At 44.3% G+C, this 26,659-nt stretch overlaps 1 protein-coding gene across 1 annotated transcript in view; it reads left to right on the top strand.

The window, feature by feature from the left end:
- LOC143782169 (SCO-spondin-like) overlaps nucleotides 1-26,659 on the top strand; it is a 557,899-nt gene that overhangs the window by 257,184 nt on the left and 274,056 nt on the right. The window contains exons 32-35 of the mRNA XM_077269323.1: nucleotides 14,481-14,603; nucleotides 14,704-14,801; nucleotides 17,207-17,438; nucleotides 17,620-17,772. Coding sequence (XP_077125438.1) covers nucleotides 14,481-14,603; nucleotides 14,704-14,801; nucleotides 17,207-17,438; nucleotides 17,620-17,772 — 606 coding nt within the window. The remainder of the gene's footprint in view (nucleotides 1-14,480; nucleotides 14,604-14,703; nucleotides 14,802-17,206; nucleotides 17,439-17,619; nucleotides 17,773-26,659) is intronic.

The following is a 26,659-nucleotide window of genomic DNA, read 5'->3' as shown; positions in this document are numbered from 1 at the left end:
TGAGTTACTCCTTGTTGGAAAGATAATCTCCTTGGTCTCCCAGTTGATAATTGGGTTCTGAGAATGCAACCAAGGAATGCCTAAAATCACAGGAAAATGAGGAGAAGAAATTAGCAAGAAAGAAAGTTGCTCCTGATGATTAGGCTGCAACAAAATTTCAAGGGGTACGGTCTCCTGATCCACAGGCCCAGGGATTAAAGGTGACCCATCCACTGTTTCCATGGTAATTGGAGAGGCTCTTTGCTGAATTTCAATACCATGTTCCTTGGCAAATGCGATATCCATGAAATTGCCACCTGCACCAGAGTCAATCATAGCTGCACTGGAAATCCACTGACCTGAACACAGGATCTTAATAGGGAGAGAACAGTGAGAGTTCTTTTCCTTCAGCTCCTTGGGTGGTGAAGTCATAGAAAGTGAATGGAATATAGCGTTTAAAGACAGGCTACATTCAGAGATGTCAGATTCATCATCACAGTTGTCATACTCCCCTATTGGTGCTAGCACCTTGTTAGGCCGTCTAGGACACTTAGGACAATTGATCAAGAAGTGGTCAGACTGGCCGCAGTAGAAACATAGACTTTCATGAAGGCGATGCTCCCGGCGCTCATTGATCTCGCGCCTCTGAACGGAATCAATTTGCATGGGCACCTCCTCCACCTCCCGGGATGTTTTACCTGCAGGCTCTTTGGAAGGAAGGGAAAAGTTAGAAACACAGTTATATGCAGCAAATTTCTCCTGCCTACGCTCAGTAAGGCGAATGTCAATACGCACACAATGCTGTATAAATGTCTCTAGCTCTTGTGGTGACTCAGAGCGAGCTAGTTCATCTTTTACAATTCTAGACAGACCCCTTTTAAAAATAGTTAATCCACAAAAGTCCAACTGTATACCTATACAATGGTACTTCCACAGTACATACAAACAACCACAAGATGGCAGTATAATCACTGTCACCTTAGAGAAGCCGACCATTAATAAAATGTATATTTAAAAGATTTTTATTAGAGAAACAAAATAAGAACAATACATCAAAACATGAAGTTAAAAGCTACTACATTCTATCTGGGTAATACCCCATGGGAAAACAACAGTGGGAGGCACACTATATATTAGATATAGTAAGTATACTAACTGCATGAATCAAAGAGACTGCTCAAAACTGATAATGAGCATATGGATAATATATATATATGGTGCTGACAGCATCCCTATTCTAATATCAAAGTCTCTGGTTTCTAAAGCAGCCCTTAACAGTATACCGACCTGATAATGATATCAAAATTCTAATGTATCATAAACCATAACAAACAATAATAAAGTAAGGTAATGCAGATATCTTTACCTAGATGAAATCAATAATCGTGTGCCTCCTCTCCTGCTTTTCCCGGCGCCCCGACGCGCGTTTCGCCCTTGCTTCTTCCGGGGGCGTGTCTCTAGCCAGACAAAGTGACGTATTTATAATACCCATGGGCCAATCTAATGCCGCCGCTAATTTCAGATAATGCCGCCAATTCCGCCGATGACACAGCCGGCGCATGCGCAGATCCACTCTACCCCGGATGTACTGACACTTCCGGACAACCGCCGGGTGGACCGCAAGCAAAACACAAGCCAATACCACCTATGGCGCTGTCCGGAGTGTACGGGGAGGGAGACCCGCGCATGCGCACTGTCATCCGGAAAGTGGACAGGAATAAAGATAGATAAATGTATTATTATCATATAAAAAGTGCCGAAATAAGATTGCAGTACTCCCGGTTCAATAATCATAAAAGTGCTTATGTGCAAAATACAAAGTTTATATCCGCAAGATTGAATATCCACCAACTAGTAATTTCTACCGTGCACATTAAAAGAAATTAATAGCCAGATTAAAAAAGCATGGCTAAAAAATAAGAGCTCAATAATATCTCAAAAAAGTGCATTCAGTGCCTATAATATGATGTGAAGAAGATCTACGCATGCGTACTATCATTTAAAGCACACGTTTAGGACAAGAGTGAATAAGAGCACAGGAGTCATAAAATAGACATGCTATATTGCCGATTAAGTGATAAAAGTGAAAAAGTGCAAGACCACCAATTTATATCCACCAATTTAATATCTTTAATAAATAAAAGTGCCCAAAAAGGAAAAAAGTGCATATAATAATGCATCTAAAGTGCATACAGTGCATACAATTCAATATTATTAATTAATTTAAGAAAGAGTATGCAAAAGTGAAAAGAATATATATACATAGATATACACACATATATATATATATATAGACATATAAATACACATACATATTGACATACACACACACAGGAGTGCAAAGTGAAAATCAATAAAATAAACTAATGAAAAATAATAAATAAGAAATAATATGAAAATACTGATAAGTGCTACTCAGTGAAAATCATCATCGTATCAACGGCAGTGATATAAATAGCATAATATATATCGATGTAACTCATTTTTTAAAATTACTCACTCAGTATATAAATACATAACAGTACATGCAGCATTAATATTTAATATTTAATATTTAAATATCAAAATATCTAAAAGACATATGAAACAGACAGCATAATATCATATAATAATAAACAAAAATTGAAAAATAATAATAACAGCAAAATCTGTTCTTTATTCTTGATATGAGTCTTATTCATGAGAGTCAACGTAGAAACACCTCCCATTCTTGATAATGCAGCGACAGAAGAGGACCACGAGAATATACTATATGAAGATAAAATACACATAATTAACATACACAAAAAGAAAAACATATTAAATATCCCAATTAAAATCACCCTTGCCCTAAAAAATACCTCTCAAAAAAGCATATAAATGTGATACCCTCTACAAAAAGGCTGAGAAACCAAAGTTTTAATTGAGGCCATCAGGACTTAAAGTTCCTAGGCGATATATCCATTTACTCTCAACCTGCGCAAGGGTTCTTGCCAAATCTCCCCCTCTAATACCTAATGTGACCTGATCAATAGCTTTTACTACCAAGCCTCTGGCGTCACTTCCATGATACATTTTGAAGTGTCTAGCAATAGGTTTAAGGGGCACATCATTATCCACTTTTTTGGCCTTTAGAATATCCCGAACATGTTCCCTAGTTCTTACCTTCAATTCCCTTGTTGTAAGGCCAATGTACACTTTTCCACATGGACATTGCGCATGGTATACAACTCCTTCGGAACTGCAGTTTAAATGTTTTCTAATTTCATATTGTTTAGATCCATCAAAGTTACAGAAGTTTGTTGCCTTTACATGGTTATAGCAGCCTTTACAAAAACCACACGGGAAGAAACCAAGTCTTCCCGTATTCCTCTTACTTTTTTTCGGTTCATAGTGACTATGCACCAAAGTATCTTTTAAATTTGCAGATCTTTTAGCAACAAAAGATGGACGATCAGGTAAACAATGTCGTAAAGTGGGATCCACTTGTAACACTTTCCAATGCTTTAACACAATTTCTTTAAGCTCATTCCACTTATTATTATAAGTAGAAATGAAACGTACTTGTTCCGGACGATCTTGTGTTTTGGCAGTAAGGGAGTCTTTATACAGTAGTTGATTACGCGAAGTCTTGGAGGCCCTGAGGTATCCTCTTTTAATCGCCCTTTTGCTATACCCTCTTTCGGTGAATCTTCTTGTTAGATCTATAGCTTGTTTTTCAAAATTACTCTCGTCTGAGCAGATTCGCCGAGCCCAGAGAAACTGCCCAACCGGAATTCCTCGAACTGTGGAGATTGGATGGGAGGAGTCTGCATACAAAAAAGAGTTAGTTGATGTGGATTTTCTAAAAATATCCGTATTGACCACACCACCCGGACTAATTCCAATTTTAATGTCCAGAAAATCAATTTCTCTTCCGTATTTAAATGATAGCTTGATGTGCTTGGTGTTGTTATTAAGATGTTGCATTGTACGTTCTAGGCCATCCAACGAGCCTTCCCATATAAACAGAACATCATCAATGTATCTCATCCAGTTGTGGATCTGACACATTTCCTGGATGAGATCACCTTGAAAAACCTCCCTCTCCCATGCCCCCAAAAATAAATTGGCATACGAGGGGGCACAAATGGCCCCCATCGCAGTACCCTGCAATTGTAAATAAGTCCGGTTATTAAAAGTAAAAATATTATGAGTCAACAAAAATTCAAGTAAAATCATGATTAATTCTACCATATTAGGTTCCAATGGGCTGGAACTTAGAAAAAATCTTGTTGCGTCCAGGCCATCTTGATGCCTTATGGACGTGTACAAAGACTCCACGTCGGCTACTACAAAAATCATATTATCATCCAGATATAATTGATCTAGACGCTGCAGAGCCGACGTGGTGTCCTTGATATAGGAGGGGAGGTTGGTCACCAGAGGTTTCAAAAAATAATCAATTATACTCCCAATTAATTCACAGAGTCCCCCATTACCTGCTACAATAGGACGGCCGGGGGGGTCCAGAGGGTTTTTATGAATTTTCGGTATCAAGTATAAAGTGGGGAGTTTGGGATGACAACCTCTAATCTGGTCCACCAATTTCTTAGTCACCAGACCTTGTGTTAACGCCTTTTCCATAATGTCCAACAAAAGATCCTGAAAGGAGGACATGGGATTAAAAGATAATTGACGATAACAGTTAGGGTCATTCAAAAGTTTGTTGGCCTGTTTTTCATATTGGCTAATTGGCCAAATCACCAAATGACCCCCTTTGTCGGCGGGTTTAAATACAATGTCGTCCCATGTCTGCATTTCTCTCAGGGCCAACCATTCCAATTTAGAGAGATTAGATCTACTCCATTGTTTTAATGCCAAATCTTCTATATCCTGTGTGACTAATTTGGTAAAAATCTCTACAGCAGGGCAGAGATTTAATGCTGGGAATGTCTTAAGGCCCCGTCTCACTAAGCGATTTACCAACGATCACGAGCAGCGATACGACCTGGCCGTGATCGTTGGTAAGTCGCTGTCACACAGACAGCTCTCTCCAGCGACCAACGATCAGGGGAACGACTTCGGCATCGTTGAAACTGTCTTCAACGATGCCGAAGTCCCCCTGCAGCACCCGGGTAACCAGGGTAAACATCGGGTTACTAAGCGCAGGGCCGCGCTTAGTAACCTGATGTTTACCCTGGTTACCAAAAAAAACAAACAGTACATACTCGCCTTCTGTTGCCCGTCAGGTCCCTTGCCGTCTGCTTCCTGCTCTGACTGAGCCGCCGTACAGTGAGAGCAGAGCGCAGCGGTGACGTCACTGCTGTGCTCTCACTTCTCACTGTACGGCCGGCAGTCAGTGAGAGCAGGAAGCAGACGGCAAGGGACCTGACGGACATCAGAAGGCGAGTATGTACTGTTTGTTTTTTTTTACATTTACGCTGGTAACCAGGGTAAACATCGGGTTACTAAGCGCGGCCCTGCGCTTAGTAACCCGATGTTTACCCTGGTTACCAGTGAAGACATCGCTGGATCGGTGTCACACACACCGATTCAGCAATGTCAGCGGGGCCTCAACGACCAAAAAAAGGTCCAGGCCATTCCGACACGACCAGCGATCTCACAGCAGGGGCCTGATCGCTGGTACGTGTCACACATAGCGAGATCGCTATGGAGGTCGCTGTTGCGTCACAAAACTTGTGACTCAGCAGCGATCTCGCTATGTGAGACGGGGCCTTTACACTTGGTATATAGATGCTTAGGGATCATACTCACCTGATGTTCCAGCATTTTCTTCTTCTAAGGAGATCAAAGCCTCCAAAGCCTCATCTTCAGCTACTGTAGATATATGATCCTTTTCCATCCTAGATGCATGTAGCTTTTTAAGAACTAATTTCCTAGCAAACAGGTGAGTGTCCTTTACCGATATGAACGGGTCTAGATTATTAGAGGGAGAAAAAGTCAGACCACGTTGTAAAACTCTAATCTGTTCATCAGTTAAAACACGATTAGATAAATTCACCACCTGATAGCGATCTGCTGATCTGCCATTCTTCTGAGCCTTCTGAAACATTTCAGGAAACTTTTTCCTTTTCTCATTTCCTTTACATTGAAGATCCCGTGCACTTTCTGCATCACTTGCTGAAGTTGCACTCTCCACCTCAGAGACATAGGATCTGTCAGATTGTGTTCTAATTCTGTTTTTAGGACCATTTTAACTCCTTTTAATTGCCACCTGAAGATTTTATTAGAGTCATAATCTTCAACATCACGTAGATACTTTTTAGATTTTTCTTGGCTAATCTTATCTTCTCATTTCAATGCATCTGTTTCAAGATCCTTAGTCCATTTATTAAATTGATCTGTTGTCATCTCTTTTACTAATGTTTTGGATATAGATTCCAAATCATTATCCAACTCTAATAATGAGGAGGTATTATTTTCAATTAAAATTTGAATAAACTCCAAGGAGCATCTGGACGCAGCTGATGTCCATCTTGTGACTAAATCTTTCTCACCAAGTTCATAGGTAGGGTATAGTTGGATTCTCAATCCTCTAGGGACTATTTTTTTGTCCAAATAATTTTCAAGTGTGGTCTTATTCCACCATAACTTTGTTTTACGTTGTAGAGTGTATCTGTATCTATGCATTAAATCCTTTATTTCAAGAGAGGTATTCTGCGAAACCACTGGGGTATTCCGTGAAAAAATGTCTGTAGCCTTAGAACGCCAGGCACTTTCCCTGGCTTTAAGATCCATATTTAAACGGACAATCTGTTATAGAAACAGCAATCAATAGTTAATCCACAAAAGTCCAACTGTATACCTATACAATGGTACTTCCACAGTACAAACAAACAACCACAAGATGGCAGTATAATCACTGTCACCTTAGAGAAGCCGACCATTAATAAAATGTATATTTAAAAGATTTTTATTAGAGAAACAAAATAAGAACAATACATCAAAACATGAAGTTAAAAGCTACTACATTCTATCTGGGTAATACCCCATGGGAAAACAACAGTGGGAGGCACACTATATATTAGATATAGTAAGTATACTAACTGCATGAATCAAAGAGACTGCTCAAAACTGATAATGAGCATATGGATAATATATATATATGGTGCTGACAGCATCCCTATTCTAATATCAAAGTCTCTGGTTTCTAAAGCAGCCCTTAACAGTATACCGACCTGATAATGATATCAAAATTCTAATGTATCATAAACCATAACAAACAATAATAAAGTAAGGTAATGCAGATATCTTTACCTAGATGAAATCAATAATCGTGTGCCTCCTCTCCTGCTTTTCCCGGCGCCCCGACGCGCGTTTCGCCCTTGCTTCTTTTGGGCTTGGCTGCACCCCAAAAAATATACAAAAATAGTGAGGTACTGGTTGATATTTTGGCAATAATACGGAAGCTCGTAACCCGTGCCAAGGATCCCCACGCTTACGAGTCCTATCACTAAACTAAATAGCAAAGCCACTAAAGACTCAAGGTCTACAAAAATATATATATATTATATATATATTTTTGCACTATATTTTTCGGGGTGCAGCCAAGCCCAAACATGTTCGGTCTCGCATGAGGGGTGTTCACACTGGGATGCATTGAGAGTGTGCTGGCCAGCCCGCCTAATCGAAAAGTAGGGGCGTGACTAATAGGCTGTGAACCAGACACTCTGCAGTACCATTGTGTGGACAATGCCCTATGTGGGCCTTTATTGTGCACTTGTATACTGGGCAGTCACCCCCTCCAGGAGTGGGTATGTGGTGAGTGGCTGTTGATCTGGTATTTTGCACCTGTGTTGCTAACATCTTGCTTTATGGGCTGGCTGCACTCTGCAGTGCATTTGTTCCAAGATCTGGGCAGGTAAGTGTTGCTGCCTTTTTTTTTTTCTGCTGTTGAAAATTTAATTTTTGTAGACCTTGAATCTTTAGTGGCTTTGCTATTTAGTTTTGTGAGACTGTTAGCAGTGGGTTAATCAGCGTGATGTCCACAACGAGCAACAGAGAATGTTCATTTATTAAGAATTAAGAACATCCAGCTTTCAACATGAGAACAGGATCAATCTGGTTTCTGAGAGAGAGAGATATCTGCTGTGACCTTCAGCTTCAGCTGCACACACTAGAATGTGCTCAGAGGGAAGGGGAGGAGGAACATCCTGTCTGTAAATGAGGACTTTTTTTTTTTTTTACTTTGTTGACATGTGAACAATATGCATGCAGATATATAAATCACGTCATATTAAACAAACAATAGTTGTTGCAATACATACAGATCAATATGCATTAGGCCAACACCCCCACTCAACAACTACTTATTCTGTCAGTCCCATAGTGGTTCTCAATTCTTGGAACCTAGGTCGTGGCAATGGCTTGGTCAAAATATCAGCTAACATTTTATCAGTTTCACAATAAACAAACTGAATTACGCCACGATCTATTAAGTTACGTAGATGATGATATCTGACGTCGATGTGCTTAGTTCTAGCACTGATCTTTTCACTGCATGCAAGTTTAATGCATCCTTGGTTGTCCTCAAATATCACCGTTGGTTGAGTTAATGGTTTACCAAGATCATCCATCAGTTGTCTTAGCCAAATGATCTCCTGACTTGCATAGGCTGCGGACACATACTCAGCTTCTGTAGATGACAAAGCAATAGATACTTGTTTTCTACTAGACCAGGTGATTGAACTTTCTCCAAGTTTAAATACGTATCCGCTTGTGGATTTACGATCTTGCGAATCACCAGCCCAATCTGAGTCAACATAGCCGGTGAGGTTTAGATTTCCTGCTGCAGATATTTTAATATTTACACCTTGTGTCCCCTTTAAATATTGGAGAACTCTTTACGGCATTCCAGTCCTTTTGGCGCGGTTTCTCCACATATCTGCACAATATTCCAACTGCTGTTGTAATATCCGGTCGAGTCATAGTTGATATATAAAGAAGTGCCCCCACTGCCTGTCGATATTTCTCATTGTTAGGCAACAGGTCATCTTCTTCCAGTTTCAGGTAGGATGATTCCATTGGCGTTGATACACCTTTGGCCTCTGTCATTCCGAACTGATCCAAAATTGAATTAATCTTTGCACTTTGATTTAAAAGAAAACTTCCATCTTCCTCTCTCTGGATGTGGATTCCTAGATAATATGTCACATTTCCTAGGTCTTTCGTTTCAAAATGCTGGTTCAAAATTTTAGTAATTTTCCCAATTTCAGCTTCTTCTTGATGAACTACAATTACATCGTCCACATATAAGAGAATATACATCCATTTTCCATCTGTATATCTCATGTAGAGGCATGGATCCGCTTGACCTCTTTTAAATCCTTCTTCTAACAAGACTTTGTTCATTTTAGTATTCCATGCTCTCGCTGATTGCTTAAGACCATAAAGAGATTTTTGTAGTTTGCAAACAAGATTCTGTTCACCTTCCTTTATATAACCTTCAGGTTGAGCCATGTATAAGTCCTCCTCAATGTCACCATTTAGAAATGCAGTTTTGATATCCAAATGACTGACAAACATCCTTGGTACTGCTGCTACCACGAACAATGCTCTAAATGTTGTCTGCTTAGCGACCGGGGAAAACGTAGCATCATAGTCTTCGCCATATTTTTGCGAATATCCTTTTGCGACCAACCTCGCTTTAAATCTGTGGACTTTACCTTCAGAATCATATTTGGTTTTAAATACCCATTTGCACTTAATTGCCTTTTTATCCTGTGGTAACTCAGTGAGTTTCCAATTTTGAAGTTGATGAAGCGAGTTCATTTCTTCATTCGCGGCATTGATCCACTTTGCTCTTTCATGGGCAGGTAGTTTCTGCATTTCGTCCCATGACTGTGGTTCTGACTCAGGCAGTGTCTTCACGACGTAGGATAAACGTTTAGCTGGTATTCCTTTGTTTGATCTTGATTACCGTCTAATTTCAGGTTCATTTAGGCCTTTTGTTGTTCCTTCAGTGGTGGAAGAGTCCAGCCAGACTTCTACATTCTTTTCTTCGTTGTCTTGTAATTGTGATTGAGATTGTTGTTGCTTCATCTGGACTACTGGCATAATGTCATAAAACTTGGGGGACACGAAGTTTTCATCAAACACTACATCTTTACTTATTGTGACCTTGTTTGTCTCTGGGTGTAGAATTCTATAACCTTTCTGGGTTTCACTGTAGCCTACCAGGATGCCTTCCTTGGCATGAGATTCCCACTTAGTTCGTTTTTCTTTGGGAACATGTGCAAATGCTTTACTTCCGAAAATCCTTATGTGTTGTAGTTTTGGTTTTGTACCATTCCATTGCTCAAATGGAGTCTTCTCTGTCGCTTTACTTGGTAGTCTGTTCTGAAGATAACAAGCCGTCATAATAGCTTCACCCCAATATACTGTAGGCAAATTTGCATCAAATAACATACTCCTTGCGCTTTCACAGAGTGTCCGGTTTCTTCTTTCTGCTACACCATTTTGCTCAGGGTTGTATGGTACAGTAGTTTGAAATATGATTCCATTCTTCTTTAAAATGCTCTGTGTTTCATTACTTGTATACTCCGTTCCATTATCTGCACGTAAAATTCTTGCATTCTTCCAAACTTGTTATGTACTTCAGCTAGATATATTCCAAGTTTCTCTGGAACTTCATTTTTGCTGTGAAGTAAATAGACAACTGTATATCTTGAATTGTCATCAATAAATGTAAGAAAATATCTCTTCTTTCCAGGGGTCTGAGTACGCATTGGACCACAGATATCTGTGTGTACTAAATCTAGTGGTTGTTCTGTTCTTGTAGTACTTTTCTTAGGAAAGGCCTTTCTGGACATTTTCCCTTTGATACAGCTGGAACACCTCATTGTCTGATTACATGAATCAATTGTAATATTGCCAGCTAAATGTTCTAGAAATAACTTTCTTATTGCTTCTGGGTCTCTATGCGCAAGCCGCCTGTGCCATACATGAATACAGTTCTTGTGCAGTTCTTGCTTGGCTGTGCATGCACACTCTTTACATTTCAACTGATACAGTTCATCTCTGATTTTTCCTTTTGCTAATGTGTGACCCTCTTTTGAGATGATGCAGCTATCTTCCTTAAATGTAACTTCATTACCCTGTTTTGTGAGCTTTTTCACAGATAACAGATTACTTTCAAGACTAGGCACATATAATACATCTTTTACATGGATCCTTCTACTTTGTGTTGCAGAGATGTTACAATCAATATAACCGTCTCCAATGCCTTCTGAGTTCATGCACTGACCATTCGCCATTATCACTTTCTCTGACTTACTTTGGTTAAGCTTAGTAAAGAAGTCTCTGTCATTGGTCATGTGACTGGTTGCACCAGAATCTATACACCATGCATGCTTTGATTTAAATGCATTGACTGATGTGAATGCAGCTTCAGTATTCACTGAATCATATACTAAAAGAGAACACCTCATATAAAGATAAAGAGAAACACCAGAGGGGAAAATACCTTCACTTACACATGTATACCAAAAGAGAGACACCAGAAGGAGCAATTCCCAATATTACAAATTTTATTACCGTAAATCTAAAATAGTAATCACATATAATATGAATCATGTAGAAATCATCACAAGAGATACAAAACAGGTGGTGCAACCACCTATGAACCGGTAACAGCAGAAACAGAAGAGCAGAAAAACAACAGGACCAAAATGCCTAGACCATATCATGAAAAATCAAATTGCACAGGGTGCAATACCACAAAAGGGGGCCTGAATAGATCCATTGTGCAAAGTATGTACCGGGTAGTGTGTATAAATAAACAGATAGGCCCTAAATGGGTGCAAACTAGATCTCCAAAGGAGATAACTGTGGCAACTGAATGGTCGTTCTAAAACTAACTATTGCACATGCCCCAAAAGCCTAAGAAAACAGGAGCAGTCCCAGTGAATAACAACTAATGTGGTAGACACATGATACCTGTAGTCATGATGGCCTAAAGGTACCGTCACACTAAACGATATCGCTAGCGATCCGTGACGTTGCAGCGTCCTGGCTAGCGATATCGTTTAGTTTGACACGCAGCAGCGATCAGGATCCTCCTGTGATATCGCTGGTCGCTGAATAAAGTCCAGAACTTTATTTGGTCGTCCGATCGCTGTGTATCGTTGTGTTTGAAAGCAAAAGCAACGATACCAGCGATGTTTTACACTGGTAACCAGGGTGAACATCGGGTTACCAAGCGCAGGGCCGCGCTTAGTAACCCGATGTTTACCCTGGTTACCAGCGTAAAAGTAAAAAAAACAAACAGTACATGCTCACCTGCGCGTCCCCCAGTGTCTGCTTCCTGACACTTACTGAGCGCCGGCCCTAAAGTGAAAGTGAAAGCACAGCGGTAACGTCACCGCTCTGCTGTTAGGGCCGGAGCTCAGTCAGTGTCAGGAAGCAGACGCTGGGGGACGCGCAGGTGAGCATGTACTGTTTGTTTTTTTTACTTTTACGCTGGTAACCAGGGTAAACATCGGGTTACTAAGCGCGGCCCTGCGCTTAGCAACCCGATGTTTACCCTGGTTACCCGGGGACCTCGGCATCGTTGGTCGCTGGAGAGCGGTCTGTGTGACAGCTCTCCAGCGATCAAACAGCGACGCTGCAGCGATCGGCATCGTTGTCGCTATCGCTGCAGCGTCGCTTCGTGTGAAGGTACCTTAAGTATGGTCCCGTCGTATAGAACACCTCGCTCTTCTGTTTCTGCTGTTACCGGTTCATAGGTGGTTGCACCACCTGTTTTGTATCTCTTGTGATGATTTCTACATGATTCATATTATATGTGATTACTATTTTAGATTTAATAAAATTTGTAATATTGGGAATTGCTCCTTCTGGTGTCTCTCTTTTGGTTCACTGAATCATTGCTTTCAGATACAGCACTCTTAACTCTCTGTTGACTGTTTTGCTTTTTCAGCTGATTCATTTTAGCTTTCCAGACTCTGCATTCAGCTTTTAAATGACCTGGCTTCTTGCATACAAAACATTCACGTGTCTCCTTAGGGTGGTTTCTGCTGGTGAGTATATCATGTGTTTGTAAAGCAGTTTCCTTGTTACATATCTTGCTGCTCACATTTTCTGCCTTTCTCTTATATTCATCTACAAGCTTTCCTCTGACGTACTCCAATGTCAGCTCATCATCAGGGCGTGCATCTAGTGCAGTTACAAGCGTGTCATAGCTTTCTGGGAGACCACTAAGTAATAGTGCTGCTACATGGAAGTCCTTCATATCTTCCCCAATGCCTCGCAGGCGCTCTACAGTCTCTAGAGTATTTCTAATGTAGTCCTGCATGTCCTGGTCATTGTGTAGCTTAGACTGATACAGCTTTCTCATTAGATAGAGTTTATTACTTAAATTTATTCTCTCATGTACTTTCTGCAGCTGCTCCCACATTTCCTTTGCAGATTCACACTTGCACACATGCACAATCTGATCATCCTCTATACTGAGTGATATGGTGCTCTGTGCTTTCTGATCCATTTGTAGCCATTCCTGTGGTACTGGGTCAGGCTTAGGGTCCTGAGTGTATTTCCACGTACCTTCTCTATGCAGCAGCATCTTCACCTTGAATTTCCAGGATTGGTAGTTCTGGTTATTCAGGCTTGGCACTGTAAACTTTGTTGAGTTGCTGCTGGCGGCCATTTTACTTCTTCTCAGTTTGCTGTTGTCTTTCTATCTCTGTGCTCTGGAGGTTTGGGATTGCTTTGACTCCTGGGCCCATAACCTGTTAGCAGCGGGTTAATCAGCGTGATGTCCACAACGAGCAACAGAGAATGTTCATTTATTAAGAATTAAGAACATCCGGCATTACAACATGAGAACAGGATCAATCTGGTTTCTGAGAGAGATCTGCTGTGACCTTCAGCTTCAGCTGCACACACTAGAATGTGCTCAGAGGGAAGGGGAGGAGGAACATCCTGTCTGTAAATGAGGACTTTTTTTTTTTTTTTTACTTTGTTGACATGTGAACAATATGCATGCAGATATATAAATCACATCATATTAAACAAACAATAGTTGTTGCAATACATACTGATTAATATGCATTAGGCCAACAGAGACTGCCAGCTGTGGGAGGGGAGGAAGGGGATGCAGCCAAAGCTTCTCTCCTGCAGTGTGTGAGACTGCCAGCTGTGGGAGGGGAGGAGGGGATGCAGCTGATTCTTCTCTCCCTCAGTGTGTGAGACTGCCAGCTGTGGGAGGGGAGGAGGGGGATGCAGCTGAAGTTTCCCTCCCTCAGTGTGTGAGGCTGCCAGCTGTGGGAGGGGAGGAATGGGATGCAGCTGAAGTTTCCCTCCCACAGTGTGTGAGACTGTCAGCTGTGGGGAGAGAGATGCAGTTAAAACTTCTCTCCCTCGGTATGATGCTGCATATTGTCAGTGGAAAAGTGAATCCTCTTGGCAGGCATTGTGCAGACCACACTTAGGGGGCAGCTGTGTTTTATTGGTATTATGTTATGTGTCAGGATAGCTCTATGTTATTTATCACATTGTCGGTGGGTTGATCTCGTCCTCAGGATCCTCACAGATTCCCCCCTGCCCTGGACACTTCATCTGCACCAACCGGATGTGTGTGAACATCTCCCTGGTGTGTGACGGCTCTCCGGACTGTCCTCATGGGGAAGACGAGAAGACATGTGGTGAGAAACCCACCTAATGGGTGTGAGGTGTCTGCGAGGTCAGTGGCTGGAGGTACAATGAGCATCTCTTCTATTGTATAAACCTTCTTTCCACTTGTAGAGAAGAGTCTGATGACCACAACTTCAACCAACCAGACGTCTATAGCTGGGTGCCCAGAATATATTTGCCCGGATGGCCACTGTCTGAGGTTTACACAGGTACATGGGGCGTGAGAGGCGGGACGTGAAAGATGAGGCATGAAAGACAAGGTGTGACAGACGAGGCGTGTGACATGAGAGATGAGGCCTAAGGCATGAGGGACTAGGTGTGAGATGTGAGAGACAAAGCTTGGGGCATGAGGCGTGTGATTTGAGAGACGAGGTGCAGTCCTGCTCACGGTTTTTGGCTTCCATGAAGTGTCAGTATATAATGTGGATGATCTCCTGTATCGAGCGCTCGTGTTAAATACAAAAGAGCAAATGAGAAACAATAATAAACAAGAAACAATGGGAGGTAAAAAATATAAAAACCTGAAGCTGCCGTGACCCTGGTATTGGCCCCTTTACATTACATTAGTATGGAAACACAATGTGACTCGCCTGTGGTAAATCACACATAAGAATCACCTGTGATTAATTGTCAGTGCCCATGTGACATGAATTAGCCAATGAATGATGACTTCAGTGTTATAAAAAGCCACACGGTCGGCCATGTTCCTTTGTTACAATGGAGAAGACAAACGAGCCGTCTGAGGACATCAAAACCTCTACTATTATCAAACACAAGACTTCCAAAGGGTGTAAGGCCGTCTCCAAAGACCTTTGTATCCCAATTTCAACAGTGCGCAATGTTATTAAGTTTGCCAAGCATCGAACAGTCAAGAACTGCCCTGGATCTGAGGGAAATGGGAAAATTGACAAGAGATGTCTTCGAAGGTTGGTGCGAAGGTTGTGGGGGGAGACCCAAGTCAAGCATCCAAAGACCTGAAGGCCAACCTGGAACAGTCTGTGTTACAGAACCCCCCCAGAATCAAGAATATGTTATGCAGTATATGTATGTATAATAGGTTCCATGTGAAATGCATCAGTCCATAGGCTGCGCCTCTGGACAAGATATCCCCCTTCTGACCTCCCCCACCTTTGTAATTCCCACAATAAATATCGGCAGGCTCCGGCCACCTGCGGCTATTGTAATGTATGTCTGGCCTGCTGTTTTTCTATTGGCCTGCCCTCTGTATCTGTGATATATATTCTGTGTGCTGTGAATAAAGTGTGGTTAGACTGGAAATACGTGGAGAAGCAGTGAGATTTTATATGCACCCATGTAATCAAGGAATTCCAGCCAGCGTCCTTCATTCAGAATCCAGCCAAGGCAAAGTGGACCTCCTGAAACACGGGGTGGTACCTAAAGAGGTACTACAGCACAGTAGACCCCGTTACAGTCTGGTGTCATGGTTTCAACAAGTATCATACGCCGCACACTAAACCAAGCAGAGCTTTATGGGCGAAGGTCAAGAAAGAAACCATTGCTAAGGAAAAGACATAAAAATAAAAAAAATGTATGATCTTTGCTAAAGAGTACCTTGACAAACCACAATCCTTCTGGGAAAATGTTGTGTGGACAAATGATACAAAAATAGAGCTTTTTGGCAATGTAAAATAATAGTTTGTTTACAAATAATGCAATGAAGCTTATACAGAAAAGAACACCCTACCAACAGTTAAGCATGATGGAGGATCCATAATGCTGTGGGGTTGCTTTGCTGCTTCTAGTACTGGAGTCAGTGACCGTATCACAGGAATCATGAAATCAGAGAATTAGCAAGAGATTTTAGAGTGAAATGTCCAACCCAGTGTAAGAAAACTTGGTTTGAGTCGAAGATCATGGGTCCTCCAGCAAGACAATGACTCAAAGCACACATCTAAAAGTACACAGGAATGGTTATAAAAGAAAAAATGGACAGTTTTAAAATGGCCAGCAACCTCAAACCCACTGAAAATCTTTGAGATAAAGAACCCTGCAAAAATTCAGGAGCTTGAACAAACTGCAAAGGAAGAGTGGGAGAGAATAGCAGCTGAGAAGTGCAAGAAGCTTCTAGATGGCTGCAAGAAACGTCTGGAGGCCGTCATCAATGCCAAAGGGTCTGCAGCCAAGTATTAATTAGGGGCCTTTATTTCTGCACATGCTGCTTGTTCTGTTTCTTCGTTGAAATTGCAACATGTAAGATGAAAAACAATGCTTTATTGTTGTATTGCTTTGGGCCACTAATTAAAAAATCCTGAGGATATAACTTTGGTTCATTTCCATTTATATCTGAAGATATTGTACAGTCTATGAAAAAAATGAAGGGGTGCCAATAACGATGAGCAGGACTGTATGAGAGATGAGGTGTGAGGCACGAGGCATGGGGAATGAAGTGTGAGACATGAGGGATGAGGCCTAAGGCATTGGGGACTAGGTGTGAGATGTGAGAAATGAGGTGTGAGGCACGAGGCATGGGGGGACGAGGCGTGAGACGAGGTATGAGATGTGAGAGATGAGGCATGTGACGTGAGAGACAAGTTGTGAGAGACAGGGCGTTACATGCGAGTCACTCGACTGGTCCGTCCTCTTATGTCTTCAGGTTTGTAATGGGGTCCCTGACTGCAAAGATGAATTCTTTGCCTCGGCTGCCTCTGATGAGCAAGATTGTGGATTCTGGAGTCCGTGGGGGTCATGGAGCAGCTGTAGCCAGTCCTGTGGGAGCGGCGCACAGAGCAGACGCCGAACATGTACCAACCCGTCCAGTGATATCCTGAGGCAGTGCCGAGGAGAGGAGAGCGAGGCGCAGCAGTGCTTCTTGGTGTCCTGCCCAGGTAGGAACCCTCACATCAGTGTCACAGAATCTTGGAGATCACTGGATGGGGCAGATCATTCTTTATGCTCCAGGTCACAAATCCCAGAGTCTCTGGGGTCACAGAATTTTCTAGACCATTTTTGGGGGTGGGGTTGATAGGTAAGACATGTTATCATCAGAACTTTGTCTTGTCTTTCCAGTTGACGGCTCATGGACTCCGTGGACCTCGTGGTCAAACTGTACTCAGGACTGCGGTGGGGTGGTGATTCGGCACAGGGAATGTACCCCTCCACAGAGCGGGGGGCGCCATTGTTCTCTTCTTCCAGGATCGTCAACTTCATCTCTGGAGATCGGTGAGGATGGATACAATCGTGTCCACATTGGGTTTACATTTTAGGTTGGTGACTGACCGGGTGACGCTGATCACTGGGGAACACAATTTTCGTTGACTTACAGCTGGCTCTTGGTTTTGTCTAACTTTAGGCTTCTGAATCCATCCAGCTTTTTGAGCTACAGGATTCCCTCGCTTTGTCTCAAAAACCATCCAAAATGTACAAACAATGGGAAATATTGCAGAGAATCACTGGAATGTAATGTGAATAGAAAGATATGAGTAACAGACAATCACCGCACACGAGACAGAAGCAGAAATATGAAGAAGGTGCAGGAAATATTTGCAGGTGGAGAGCGAAAAACTAACGTTTCGCCCCTGCCACGGTCTTCATCACATAGTCGCTGTGAATTGGTGACTGGAGGTTTGATTGTTGTACAGGCGTAATAAGGTACAAAGTGAACCTCAACTGGCGTCTGTGTCCTGGCGCTCCCGCGCCTTCATTGTGCGGCACACAAACCTCCAGTCACCTATTCACAGCGACTATGTGAAGAAGACCCTGGCAGGGGAGAAACGTTATTTTGTCGCTCTCCACCTGTAAATATTTCCTGCACCTTCTGTATATTTCTGCTTCTGTCTCGTTCACAGTATATGAAATAAACGTTCATCTTCAGGGGTCTGCGGCGATTATATAATACTTGTCTACAGGGATCCCAGTCGCACTTCACCTGCACCTCAGAACTGTTCACACACAGTGCACGCCACTGACGATAACTGGTGCTAAAAACGGACACACGGGCCGTGCACAGATGACACATGGGCCGTGCACTGAGGACACACAGGCCGTGCACCCATGACACACAGGCCGTGCACTGAGGACACATGGGCCGTGCACTGAGGACACACGGGCTGTGCACCGATGACACAAGGGCCATGCACCGGAGACACAAGGGCCATGCACCGATGATACAAGGGCGGTGCACCGAGGACACACGAGCCATGCACTGAGGACACACGGGCTGTGCACCGATGACACAAGGGCCATGCACCGGAGACACAAGGGCCATGCACCGATGACACAAGGGCGGTGCACCGAGGACACACGAGCCATGCACTGAGGACACACGGGCTGTGCACTTATTTTACACCTACGTGTTGAACCACAGATGCCTAATAGTGCACATTCCCTTTAGTTAGTAGTTAGGGTCCCCACACACACAGTAGACTAAGGTGGGACAAACCATTGCTCAGCCGACAAGGTGCACCCCCATATCTCACACACCCTGCACCCCCTTGCACCTCTATCTCATGCACACTGCACTCCTCTGTCACAGTCTGGACCCCTCTATTTCCCACAGCCTGCACCCCCACATATCCATATTGCCCTAAGCTAACGGACAATACTCTATACTCCTCCTTCTAGTCCAACATCATACAGGGAGCAGGGAAAGGGATTAGTGGTGCCTCACCGTAATCCAAATTAACACAGGTGCCAGGAACAAGTGCCTGGATACCACTCAATAGCAACAACTAAAAGGAAGGGAAAAAGTTCCAGCACCAGGCGTCTCTTCATAAAATCTTCAGTACTTTATTCTCATGTCAAGAAAAAAACATCATGTGGGGACGCAGCCCCTAAACGCCTGACGCGTTTCGAACAAAGTTCTTAGGCATAGGCACTCCTCCTTCTAGACCTGTCCTCTGATTTCGACACCGTTGCCCACTGCCTCCTACTACAGATCCTCTCCTCCTTTGGCATCAAACCTTTCCTTTCCAACCGCACATTCAGCGTCTCCCACTCCCACACTACCTCCTCATCCCACCCTCTCTCTGTTGGGAGTCCCCCAAGGCTGTGTTCTAGGACCCTTACTCTTCTCAATCTATACACTTGGCATAGGACAACTCATAAACTCCCATGGATTCCAGTACCACCTTTATGCTGATGACACTCAGATCTACCTCTCTGGCCCAGACGTCACCTCTCTGCTGTCCAGAATCCCATAGTGTCTATCAGCCATATCCTCCTTCTTCTCCTCTCGCTTCCTCAAACTCAATGTGGAGACAAATCTGAATTCATCATCTTTCCTCCATCTCATAGATCTTCCATACCTGACCTATCTATCGCAATAAAGGACATCAGGCTTTCCCCCGTTCTGGAAGTCCGCTGCCTCGGAGTAACCCTTCACTCTGCCCAGTCCTTCAAACCGCACATCCAAGCTTGTAGACTGTAAGCTTGTGAGCAGGGACCTCACCCCTAATGTCACTGTTTAAATTGTCTTAACTTGTATTGAATTTATTGTCTGTACACGTCCCTGCTTAATTGTAAAGTGCTGCGGAATATGCTGGCGCTATATAAATAAAAATTATTAAAAAATTATTAATTCATCTCTCTCCTCACTACTCCTCCGCTTCCCCCTCTGCAAATCCCTTCACTGGCTCCCATTCCCTCAGCGTATCCAGTTCAAATTACTAATACTGACCTACAAAGCCATCCATAACCTGTCTCCTCCATATATCTCTGAACTAATCTCCCGATAATTCCCTCACGTAATCTCTGGTCCTCCCAAGACCTCCTTCTCTCCTCCACACTTACTCGCTCCTCACCCAACCGCCTCCAAGATTTCTCCCGAATATCCCCCACCCTCTGGAATTCTTTTCTCCAACACGTCCGACTATCAAAGATATTCGGATCCTTCAGACGGAACCTGAAAACCCACCTCTTCAGGAAAGCCTACAGCCTGCACTGACCCGCTGCCTCCTCACCACTACTGGAGCTACCACCTCACCAACGCCGATCTGCAGCAACCCTCAACCTATTGACTCCTTCCCCACCATCCTGTAGAATGTAAGTCCGCAAGGGCAGGGTCCTCGCCCCTCTGTATCAGTCTGTAATAGTTAGTTTGCTTACTGTAAGTGATATCTGTAACTTGTATGTAACCCCTTCTCATGTACAGCACCATGGAATCAATGGTGCTATATAAATAAATAATAATATCCCTCGGTCAGTCTGCACCCCCATAGCCCACACAGCCTACATCCCTCTATCACACACTCCCTGCATCCTCTTGTACCCCTCTATCATTTACCCCCTGCACCCCCATGTACCAGTTCCCTCATTACCCTTCACAAGTTTCCCCATCTTCTCCAGCTTCTCCTGCAGCTTCCAGCCAGCAAAACTATGACTCCTTCCTCTTGAGTCACATGACCGTGACGTCATCACTGGTCCTGTACCATGCCGATGATTTTTCTTCTGTTTAGTCTGGGAGCTGGGTGCTCCTCTGCCCCTGCTGCACGCTCGCATATAAAATCCCTCTCATTAAAAACTGCCGTTATTGCAACTTGGTCCGGCAAAGGGGATTTAAAAAATATATATATTTTTTCCTTCACGATGGTGCCGACCCCTTCACCTTGTCGCCCTAGCCACCCGCCTTCCAGTGTCTAGTGGCTAATGCGGCCCAGGTAATATACGCTTCTGCCTTTTTCTGGAGTGTTCAATCTGTGGACAATCTCGCCTGATGCTCCAACAATAGTCAGCCATCATATGCACAACCCATGTATCCTGATACGGTCCCTCCACGACATTCACATCTAGGTGGAATTGTTCACCTTGCTCACCACTGACTTCACCAAGGTTTTCAGGAAAGTGAAAGATGGCTGCAGACAATGCACCTTGATGCTCATGTTGCAACCAAGCATTTTGTAGCTTTCCAAGAGTTTCTGTACAATTTTGGTGTAATTGTTTGCTCTCATATTTCCAAGAAAGTCCTTGACTAAGTATTTGGATGGTAACCAAGTATTCTTTCGGAGCTCTAGACATTGTCCTGATGAAAGGTTTATCTTTGATGAGCTGCCGAATCTGTGGACCATCAATTATACCGGACTTTTACAAACGACCGGCTTGGATATGTCAAAATGAGGTACTTGAAATAGTCTCTTTCACTTGGTAAAGCTTTAGCGAATTGCTTCATGAGACCCAGTTTCATGTGCAGTGGTGGGAATATAATGTTTCTGTCACCAAGTGGCTCAAGTAGGATGTTTGGATCACCAGATTCGAGGTCAGATCTTGGAGACCAATTCCTCTGCACCCAATGCTTCTCACGAGCTCTGCTGTTCCACATACATAGAATACAAGGATACTTGGTGTATCCATGCTGCTGACCAAGAAGTAACATAACATTGTAAGGCCAACACAGAAGATCCAGTTGTGCTTGTGACATTACAACTCAATGACTCTCTTTGTGTCTCTGTATTCTTCACAAAGAGAAACTGAATAGACAGATGTGACTGCCCCAAATACTTACCATTGTGGAGGAGGACACACTTTAAGCACCTCTTTGAGCTGTCGATGGACGGTTGCCATTCATTTGAGTTATGGATTGGAATTCCCAATTCCCCAGTTAGACCATGTATATTATGGTGACACACAAAGCCACGGTCCGTTCTACAGTAAAGTATTGCAGAGATGCACTTTCCCTGGATGGAGAGTAGGATGCCTCTGCTTTTTTATCAAGCAAGTTTCTCATACAGTCTTGATGTAAGAAGTTCTGAAGACTTTCTTGATTGTCCCAAATCTGGTGCCAAATTGTCCAACTCATGCTGGTCAGATCCCCAACGAGCAGAGGCTTTTTCAGTCTCAGAATCTTCCTCATTGCTGACACTTTGTTCTTCACCATAATGCTTTTATTGAAAATAGGGAAGTTAAAGGAACACTGGCCCTGAATGAGGCGCTGGGCGTATCGCCGATGGGAGACGCAGAGACTCCATTTTATATTAATTTTTCTTGTTCTTTCCTGAAGGTTTCACTTTACAAAAGTAACAATGACTGGAATGATCTTTTGGCTCTGGCTAACTGTAGGTTCACCAATGGAGTCATATCACGTGTTCCCTTCATCCACATTCGTAAACTCTCCACACGCTTCTGGCACCTCTGTAGGGGCCAACACATCCTAATTGCCAAGTTTTACTTTGAAATATGGAAAATATGCTTGTGACAATGTCCTGATATTGGTCCTGTCACTGGCAAAACTTCCACAGATAGATCTACCTACTGCTAGTGCTACCCTCCATCTACCTAGTGCTAGTTCTGCCCTCGAACTACGTAGTGCTCGTGCTGCCCTCGATCCACATAGTGCAAGCGATGCCCTCCATCTACCTAGTGCTAGTGCTGCCCTCCATCTACCTAGTGCTAGTGCTACCCTCCATCTACCTAGTGCTAGTTCTGCCCTCAAACTACCTAGTGCTCGTGCTGCCCTCGATCCACATAGTGCTAGCGATGCCCTCCATCTACCTAGTGCTAGTGCTGCCCTCCATCTACCTAGTGCTAGTGCTGCCCTCAATCTACCTAGTGCTAGTGCTGCCCTTGATCCACCTAGTGCTAATGCTGCCCTCGATCCACGTAATTCTAGTGCTGCCCTTGATCTACCTAGTGCTAGTGCTGCCCTTGATCTACCTAATGCTGGTGCTGCCCTCGATCTACCTAGTGCTGCCCTCGATCTACCTAGTGTTTGTGCTGCGCTCGATCTGCCTAATGCTAGTAGTGCCCTCGATCTACCTAGTGCTGGTGCTGCTCTCAATCTATCTTGTGTTCGTGCTGCGCTCGATCTACCTAGTGCTGGTAGTGCCCTCGATCTACCTAGTGCTAGCGCTGCCCTCAATCTACCTAGTGCTGCCCTCGATCTACCTAGTGCTAGTGCTGCCCTCGATCTACCCAGTACTAGTGCTGCCCTCGATCTACCTAGTGCTAGGGCTGCCCTCGATCCACCTAGTGCTAGTGCTGCCCTCGATCTACCTAGTGTTAGTGCTGCCCTCGATCTACCCAGTGCTAGTGCAGCCCTCGATCTACCTAGTGCTTGTGCTGCCCTAGATCCACCTAGTGCTAATGCTGCCCTCAGTCTACCTAGTGATTGAGCTGTGCTTGATCTACCTGGTGCTAGTGCGGTCCTCGATCTACCTAGTGCTGCCTTCGATCCACCTAGTACTAGTGCTGCCCTCAATATACCTAGTGCTAGTGCTGTCCTCGATCCACCAAGTGCTAGTGCTGCCCTCGATCTACCTAGTGCTATTGCTGCCCTCAATCTACCCAGTGCTAGTGCTGCCCTCGATCTACGTAGTGCTCGTGCTGCCCTCGATCTACCTAGTGCTAGTGCTGCCCTCAACCTAACTAGTGCTAGTGCTGCCCTGGATCTACCTACTGCTAGCACTGCCCTCGATCTACCTAGTGCTAGCACTGCCCTCGATCTACCTAGTGCTAGCGCTGCCCTCAATCTACCTAGTGATTGTGCTGCTCCTGATCCACCTAGTTCTGGGCTGCCCTCAATCTACCTAGTGCTAGTGCTGCCCTCCATCTACCTAGTGCTAGTGCTGCCCTCCATCTACCTAGTGCTAGTGCTGCCCTCCATCTACCTATTGCTAGTGCTGCCCTCCATCTACCTAGTGCTAGTGCTGCCCTCCATCTACCTAGTGCTAGTGCTGCCCTTGATCAACCTAGTGCTGCACTCAATGCACCTAGTGCTAGTGCTGCCCTCGATCCACCTAGTGCTAGTGCTGCCCTCGATCGACCTAATTCTAGTGCTGCCCTCAATCTACCTAGTGCTAGTGCTGTCCTCTATCTACCTAGTGCTAGTGCTGCCTTTGATCTACCTAGTGCTAGTGCTGCCCTGGATCAACCTAGTGATTGTGCTGTGTTTGATCTACCTAGTGATGGTGCTGTGTTATGACCTGGTGGTTAGGAGCACCCGAAGTGACCTGATGGTTAAAATAGAAAACCTGGGACAAGCTCTGAGGAAGTGGTAACTCTACTGACCGCAATCCCTAATCCTATCACACACACTAGAAATAGCCGTGGAGCGTACCTAACTCTCCCTAGACGCCTCTTCACAGCCTAAGAGCTAACTACCCCTAAAGATAGAAATAGTAGCCTACCTTGCCTCAGAGAAATTTCCCAAAGTAAAGGTAGCCCCCCACAAATATTAACTGTGAGATAAGAGGGAAGTGACAAACACAGGAATGAAACAGATTTTAGCAAAGGAGGCTGAATCTTCTCTAGAAAGACAGAGGATAGGAAAGGGAACTATGCGGTCAGTATTAAAAACTACAAAAACCACGCAGAGTGTGCAAAAAGACCTCCACACTGACTCACGGTGTGGAGGTGCAGCTCTGTACCCCCAGAGCTTCCAGCTAGCAAGGAAATATCATAATAGCAAGCTGGACTGGAAACATAGCATGTACTGAAAAATATATTCAAAAAACCGATGAACAGCAAATGACTAGCAAGGACTTAACTTCTGCTGGAGTAGACAGGTCATCTGAGAAATCCAAGAGAGATCTGAACCAGTACTGAGACATTGACAGCTGGCATGAACTAACGACTTGGGCAGAGTTAAATAGGGAAGTGAGCAGAAGCAATAAACGAGGGCAGCTGAGAAAGCCAACCTCAAAGATCAGCAGTTCCACTCAAAGCCACCAGGGGGTGTCCAAGGACAGAACTCACCAAAGTACCATTCACGACCACAGGAGGGAGCCCGAGAACGGAATTCACAACAGTGCTGCCCTCGATCTACCTAGTGCTGCCCTCGATCTACCTAGTGCTGGTGCTGCCCTCTATCTACCTAATGCTAGTCGTGCCCTCTATCTACCTAGTGCTAGCGCTGCCCTCAATCTACCTAGTGCTGCCCTCAATCTACCTAGTGCTCGTGCTGTGCTCGATCTACCTAATGCTAGTAGTGCCCTCGATCTACCTAGTGCTAGTGCTGCCTTCGATCTACCTAGTGCTAGGGCTGCCCTCAATCCACCTAGTGCTAGTGCTGCCCTCGATCTACCTAGTGTTAATGCTGCCCTCGATCTACCCAGTGCTAGTGCAGCCCTCGATCTACCTGGTTCTAGTGCTGCCCTCGATCTACCTAGTGCTGCCTTTGATCCACCTAGTGCTAGTGCTGCCCTCGATATACCTAGTGCTAGTGCTGCCCTCGATCCACCAAGTGCTAGTACTGCCCTCGATCTACCTAATGCTATTGCTGCCCTCGATCTACCCAGTGCTAGTGCTGCCCTCGATCTACCTAGTGCTCGTGCTGCCCTCGATCTACCTAGTGCTCGTGCTGCCCTCGATCTACCTAGTGCTAGTGCTGCCCTCGATCTACCTACTGCTAGCGCTGCCCTCGTTCTACCTAGGGCTAGCACTGCCCTCAATCTACCTAGTGCTTGTGCTGCCCTCGATCTACCTAGTGCTTGTGCTGCCCTCGATCTACCTACTGCTAGTGCTGTGCTTGATCTACCTAGTGCTAGTGCTGCAATCAATCTACCTAGTGATTGTGCTGCCCTTGATCTACCTAGGGCTAGTGCTGACCTCAATCTATCTAGTGCTAGTGCTTCCCTCGATCTACCTAGTGCTAGTGCTTCCCTCGATCTACCTAGTGCTCATGCTGCCCTTGATCTACCTAGTGCTAGTGCTGCCCTCGACCTAACTAGTGCTAGTGCTGCCCTCGAACTACCTAGTGCTTGTGCTGCCCTCGATGTACCTAGTGCTAGCACTACCCTCAATCTACCTAGTGCTAGCGCTGCCCTCGATCTACCTAGTGCTGGCACTTCCCTCGAACTGCCTAGTGCTGCCCTCGATCTACCTAGTGCTAGTGCTGCCCTCGATCTACCTAGTGCTGCACTCGATCTACCTAGTGCTTGTGCTACCCTCAATCTACCTAGTGCTAGTGCTGTGCTTGATCTACCTAGTGCTAGTGCTGCTTTCGATCTACCTAGTGCTAGTGCTGTGCTTGATCTACCTAGTGCTAGTGCTGCCCTAGATCTACCTAGTTCTAGTGCTGCTCTTGACCTACCTAGTGCTAGTGCTGCCCTCGATCTACCTAGTACTAGTGCTGCCCTCGATCTACCTATTTCTAGTGGTGCCCTAGATCTACCTAGTG

This window comes from Ranitomeya variabilis, chromosome 6, assembly GCF_051348905.1.
Source record: "Ranitomeya variabilis isolate aRanVar5 chromosome 6, aRanVar5.hap1, whole genome shotgun sequence".
NCBI classification, from domain to species: domain Eukaryota; kingdom Metazoa; phylum Chordata; class Amphibia; order Anura; family Dendrobatidae; genus Ranitomeya; species Ranitomeya variabilis.
This window is presented reverse-complemented; position numbering and strand designations above follow the sequence as displayed.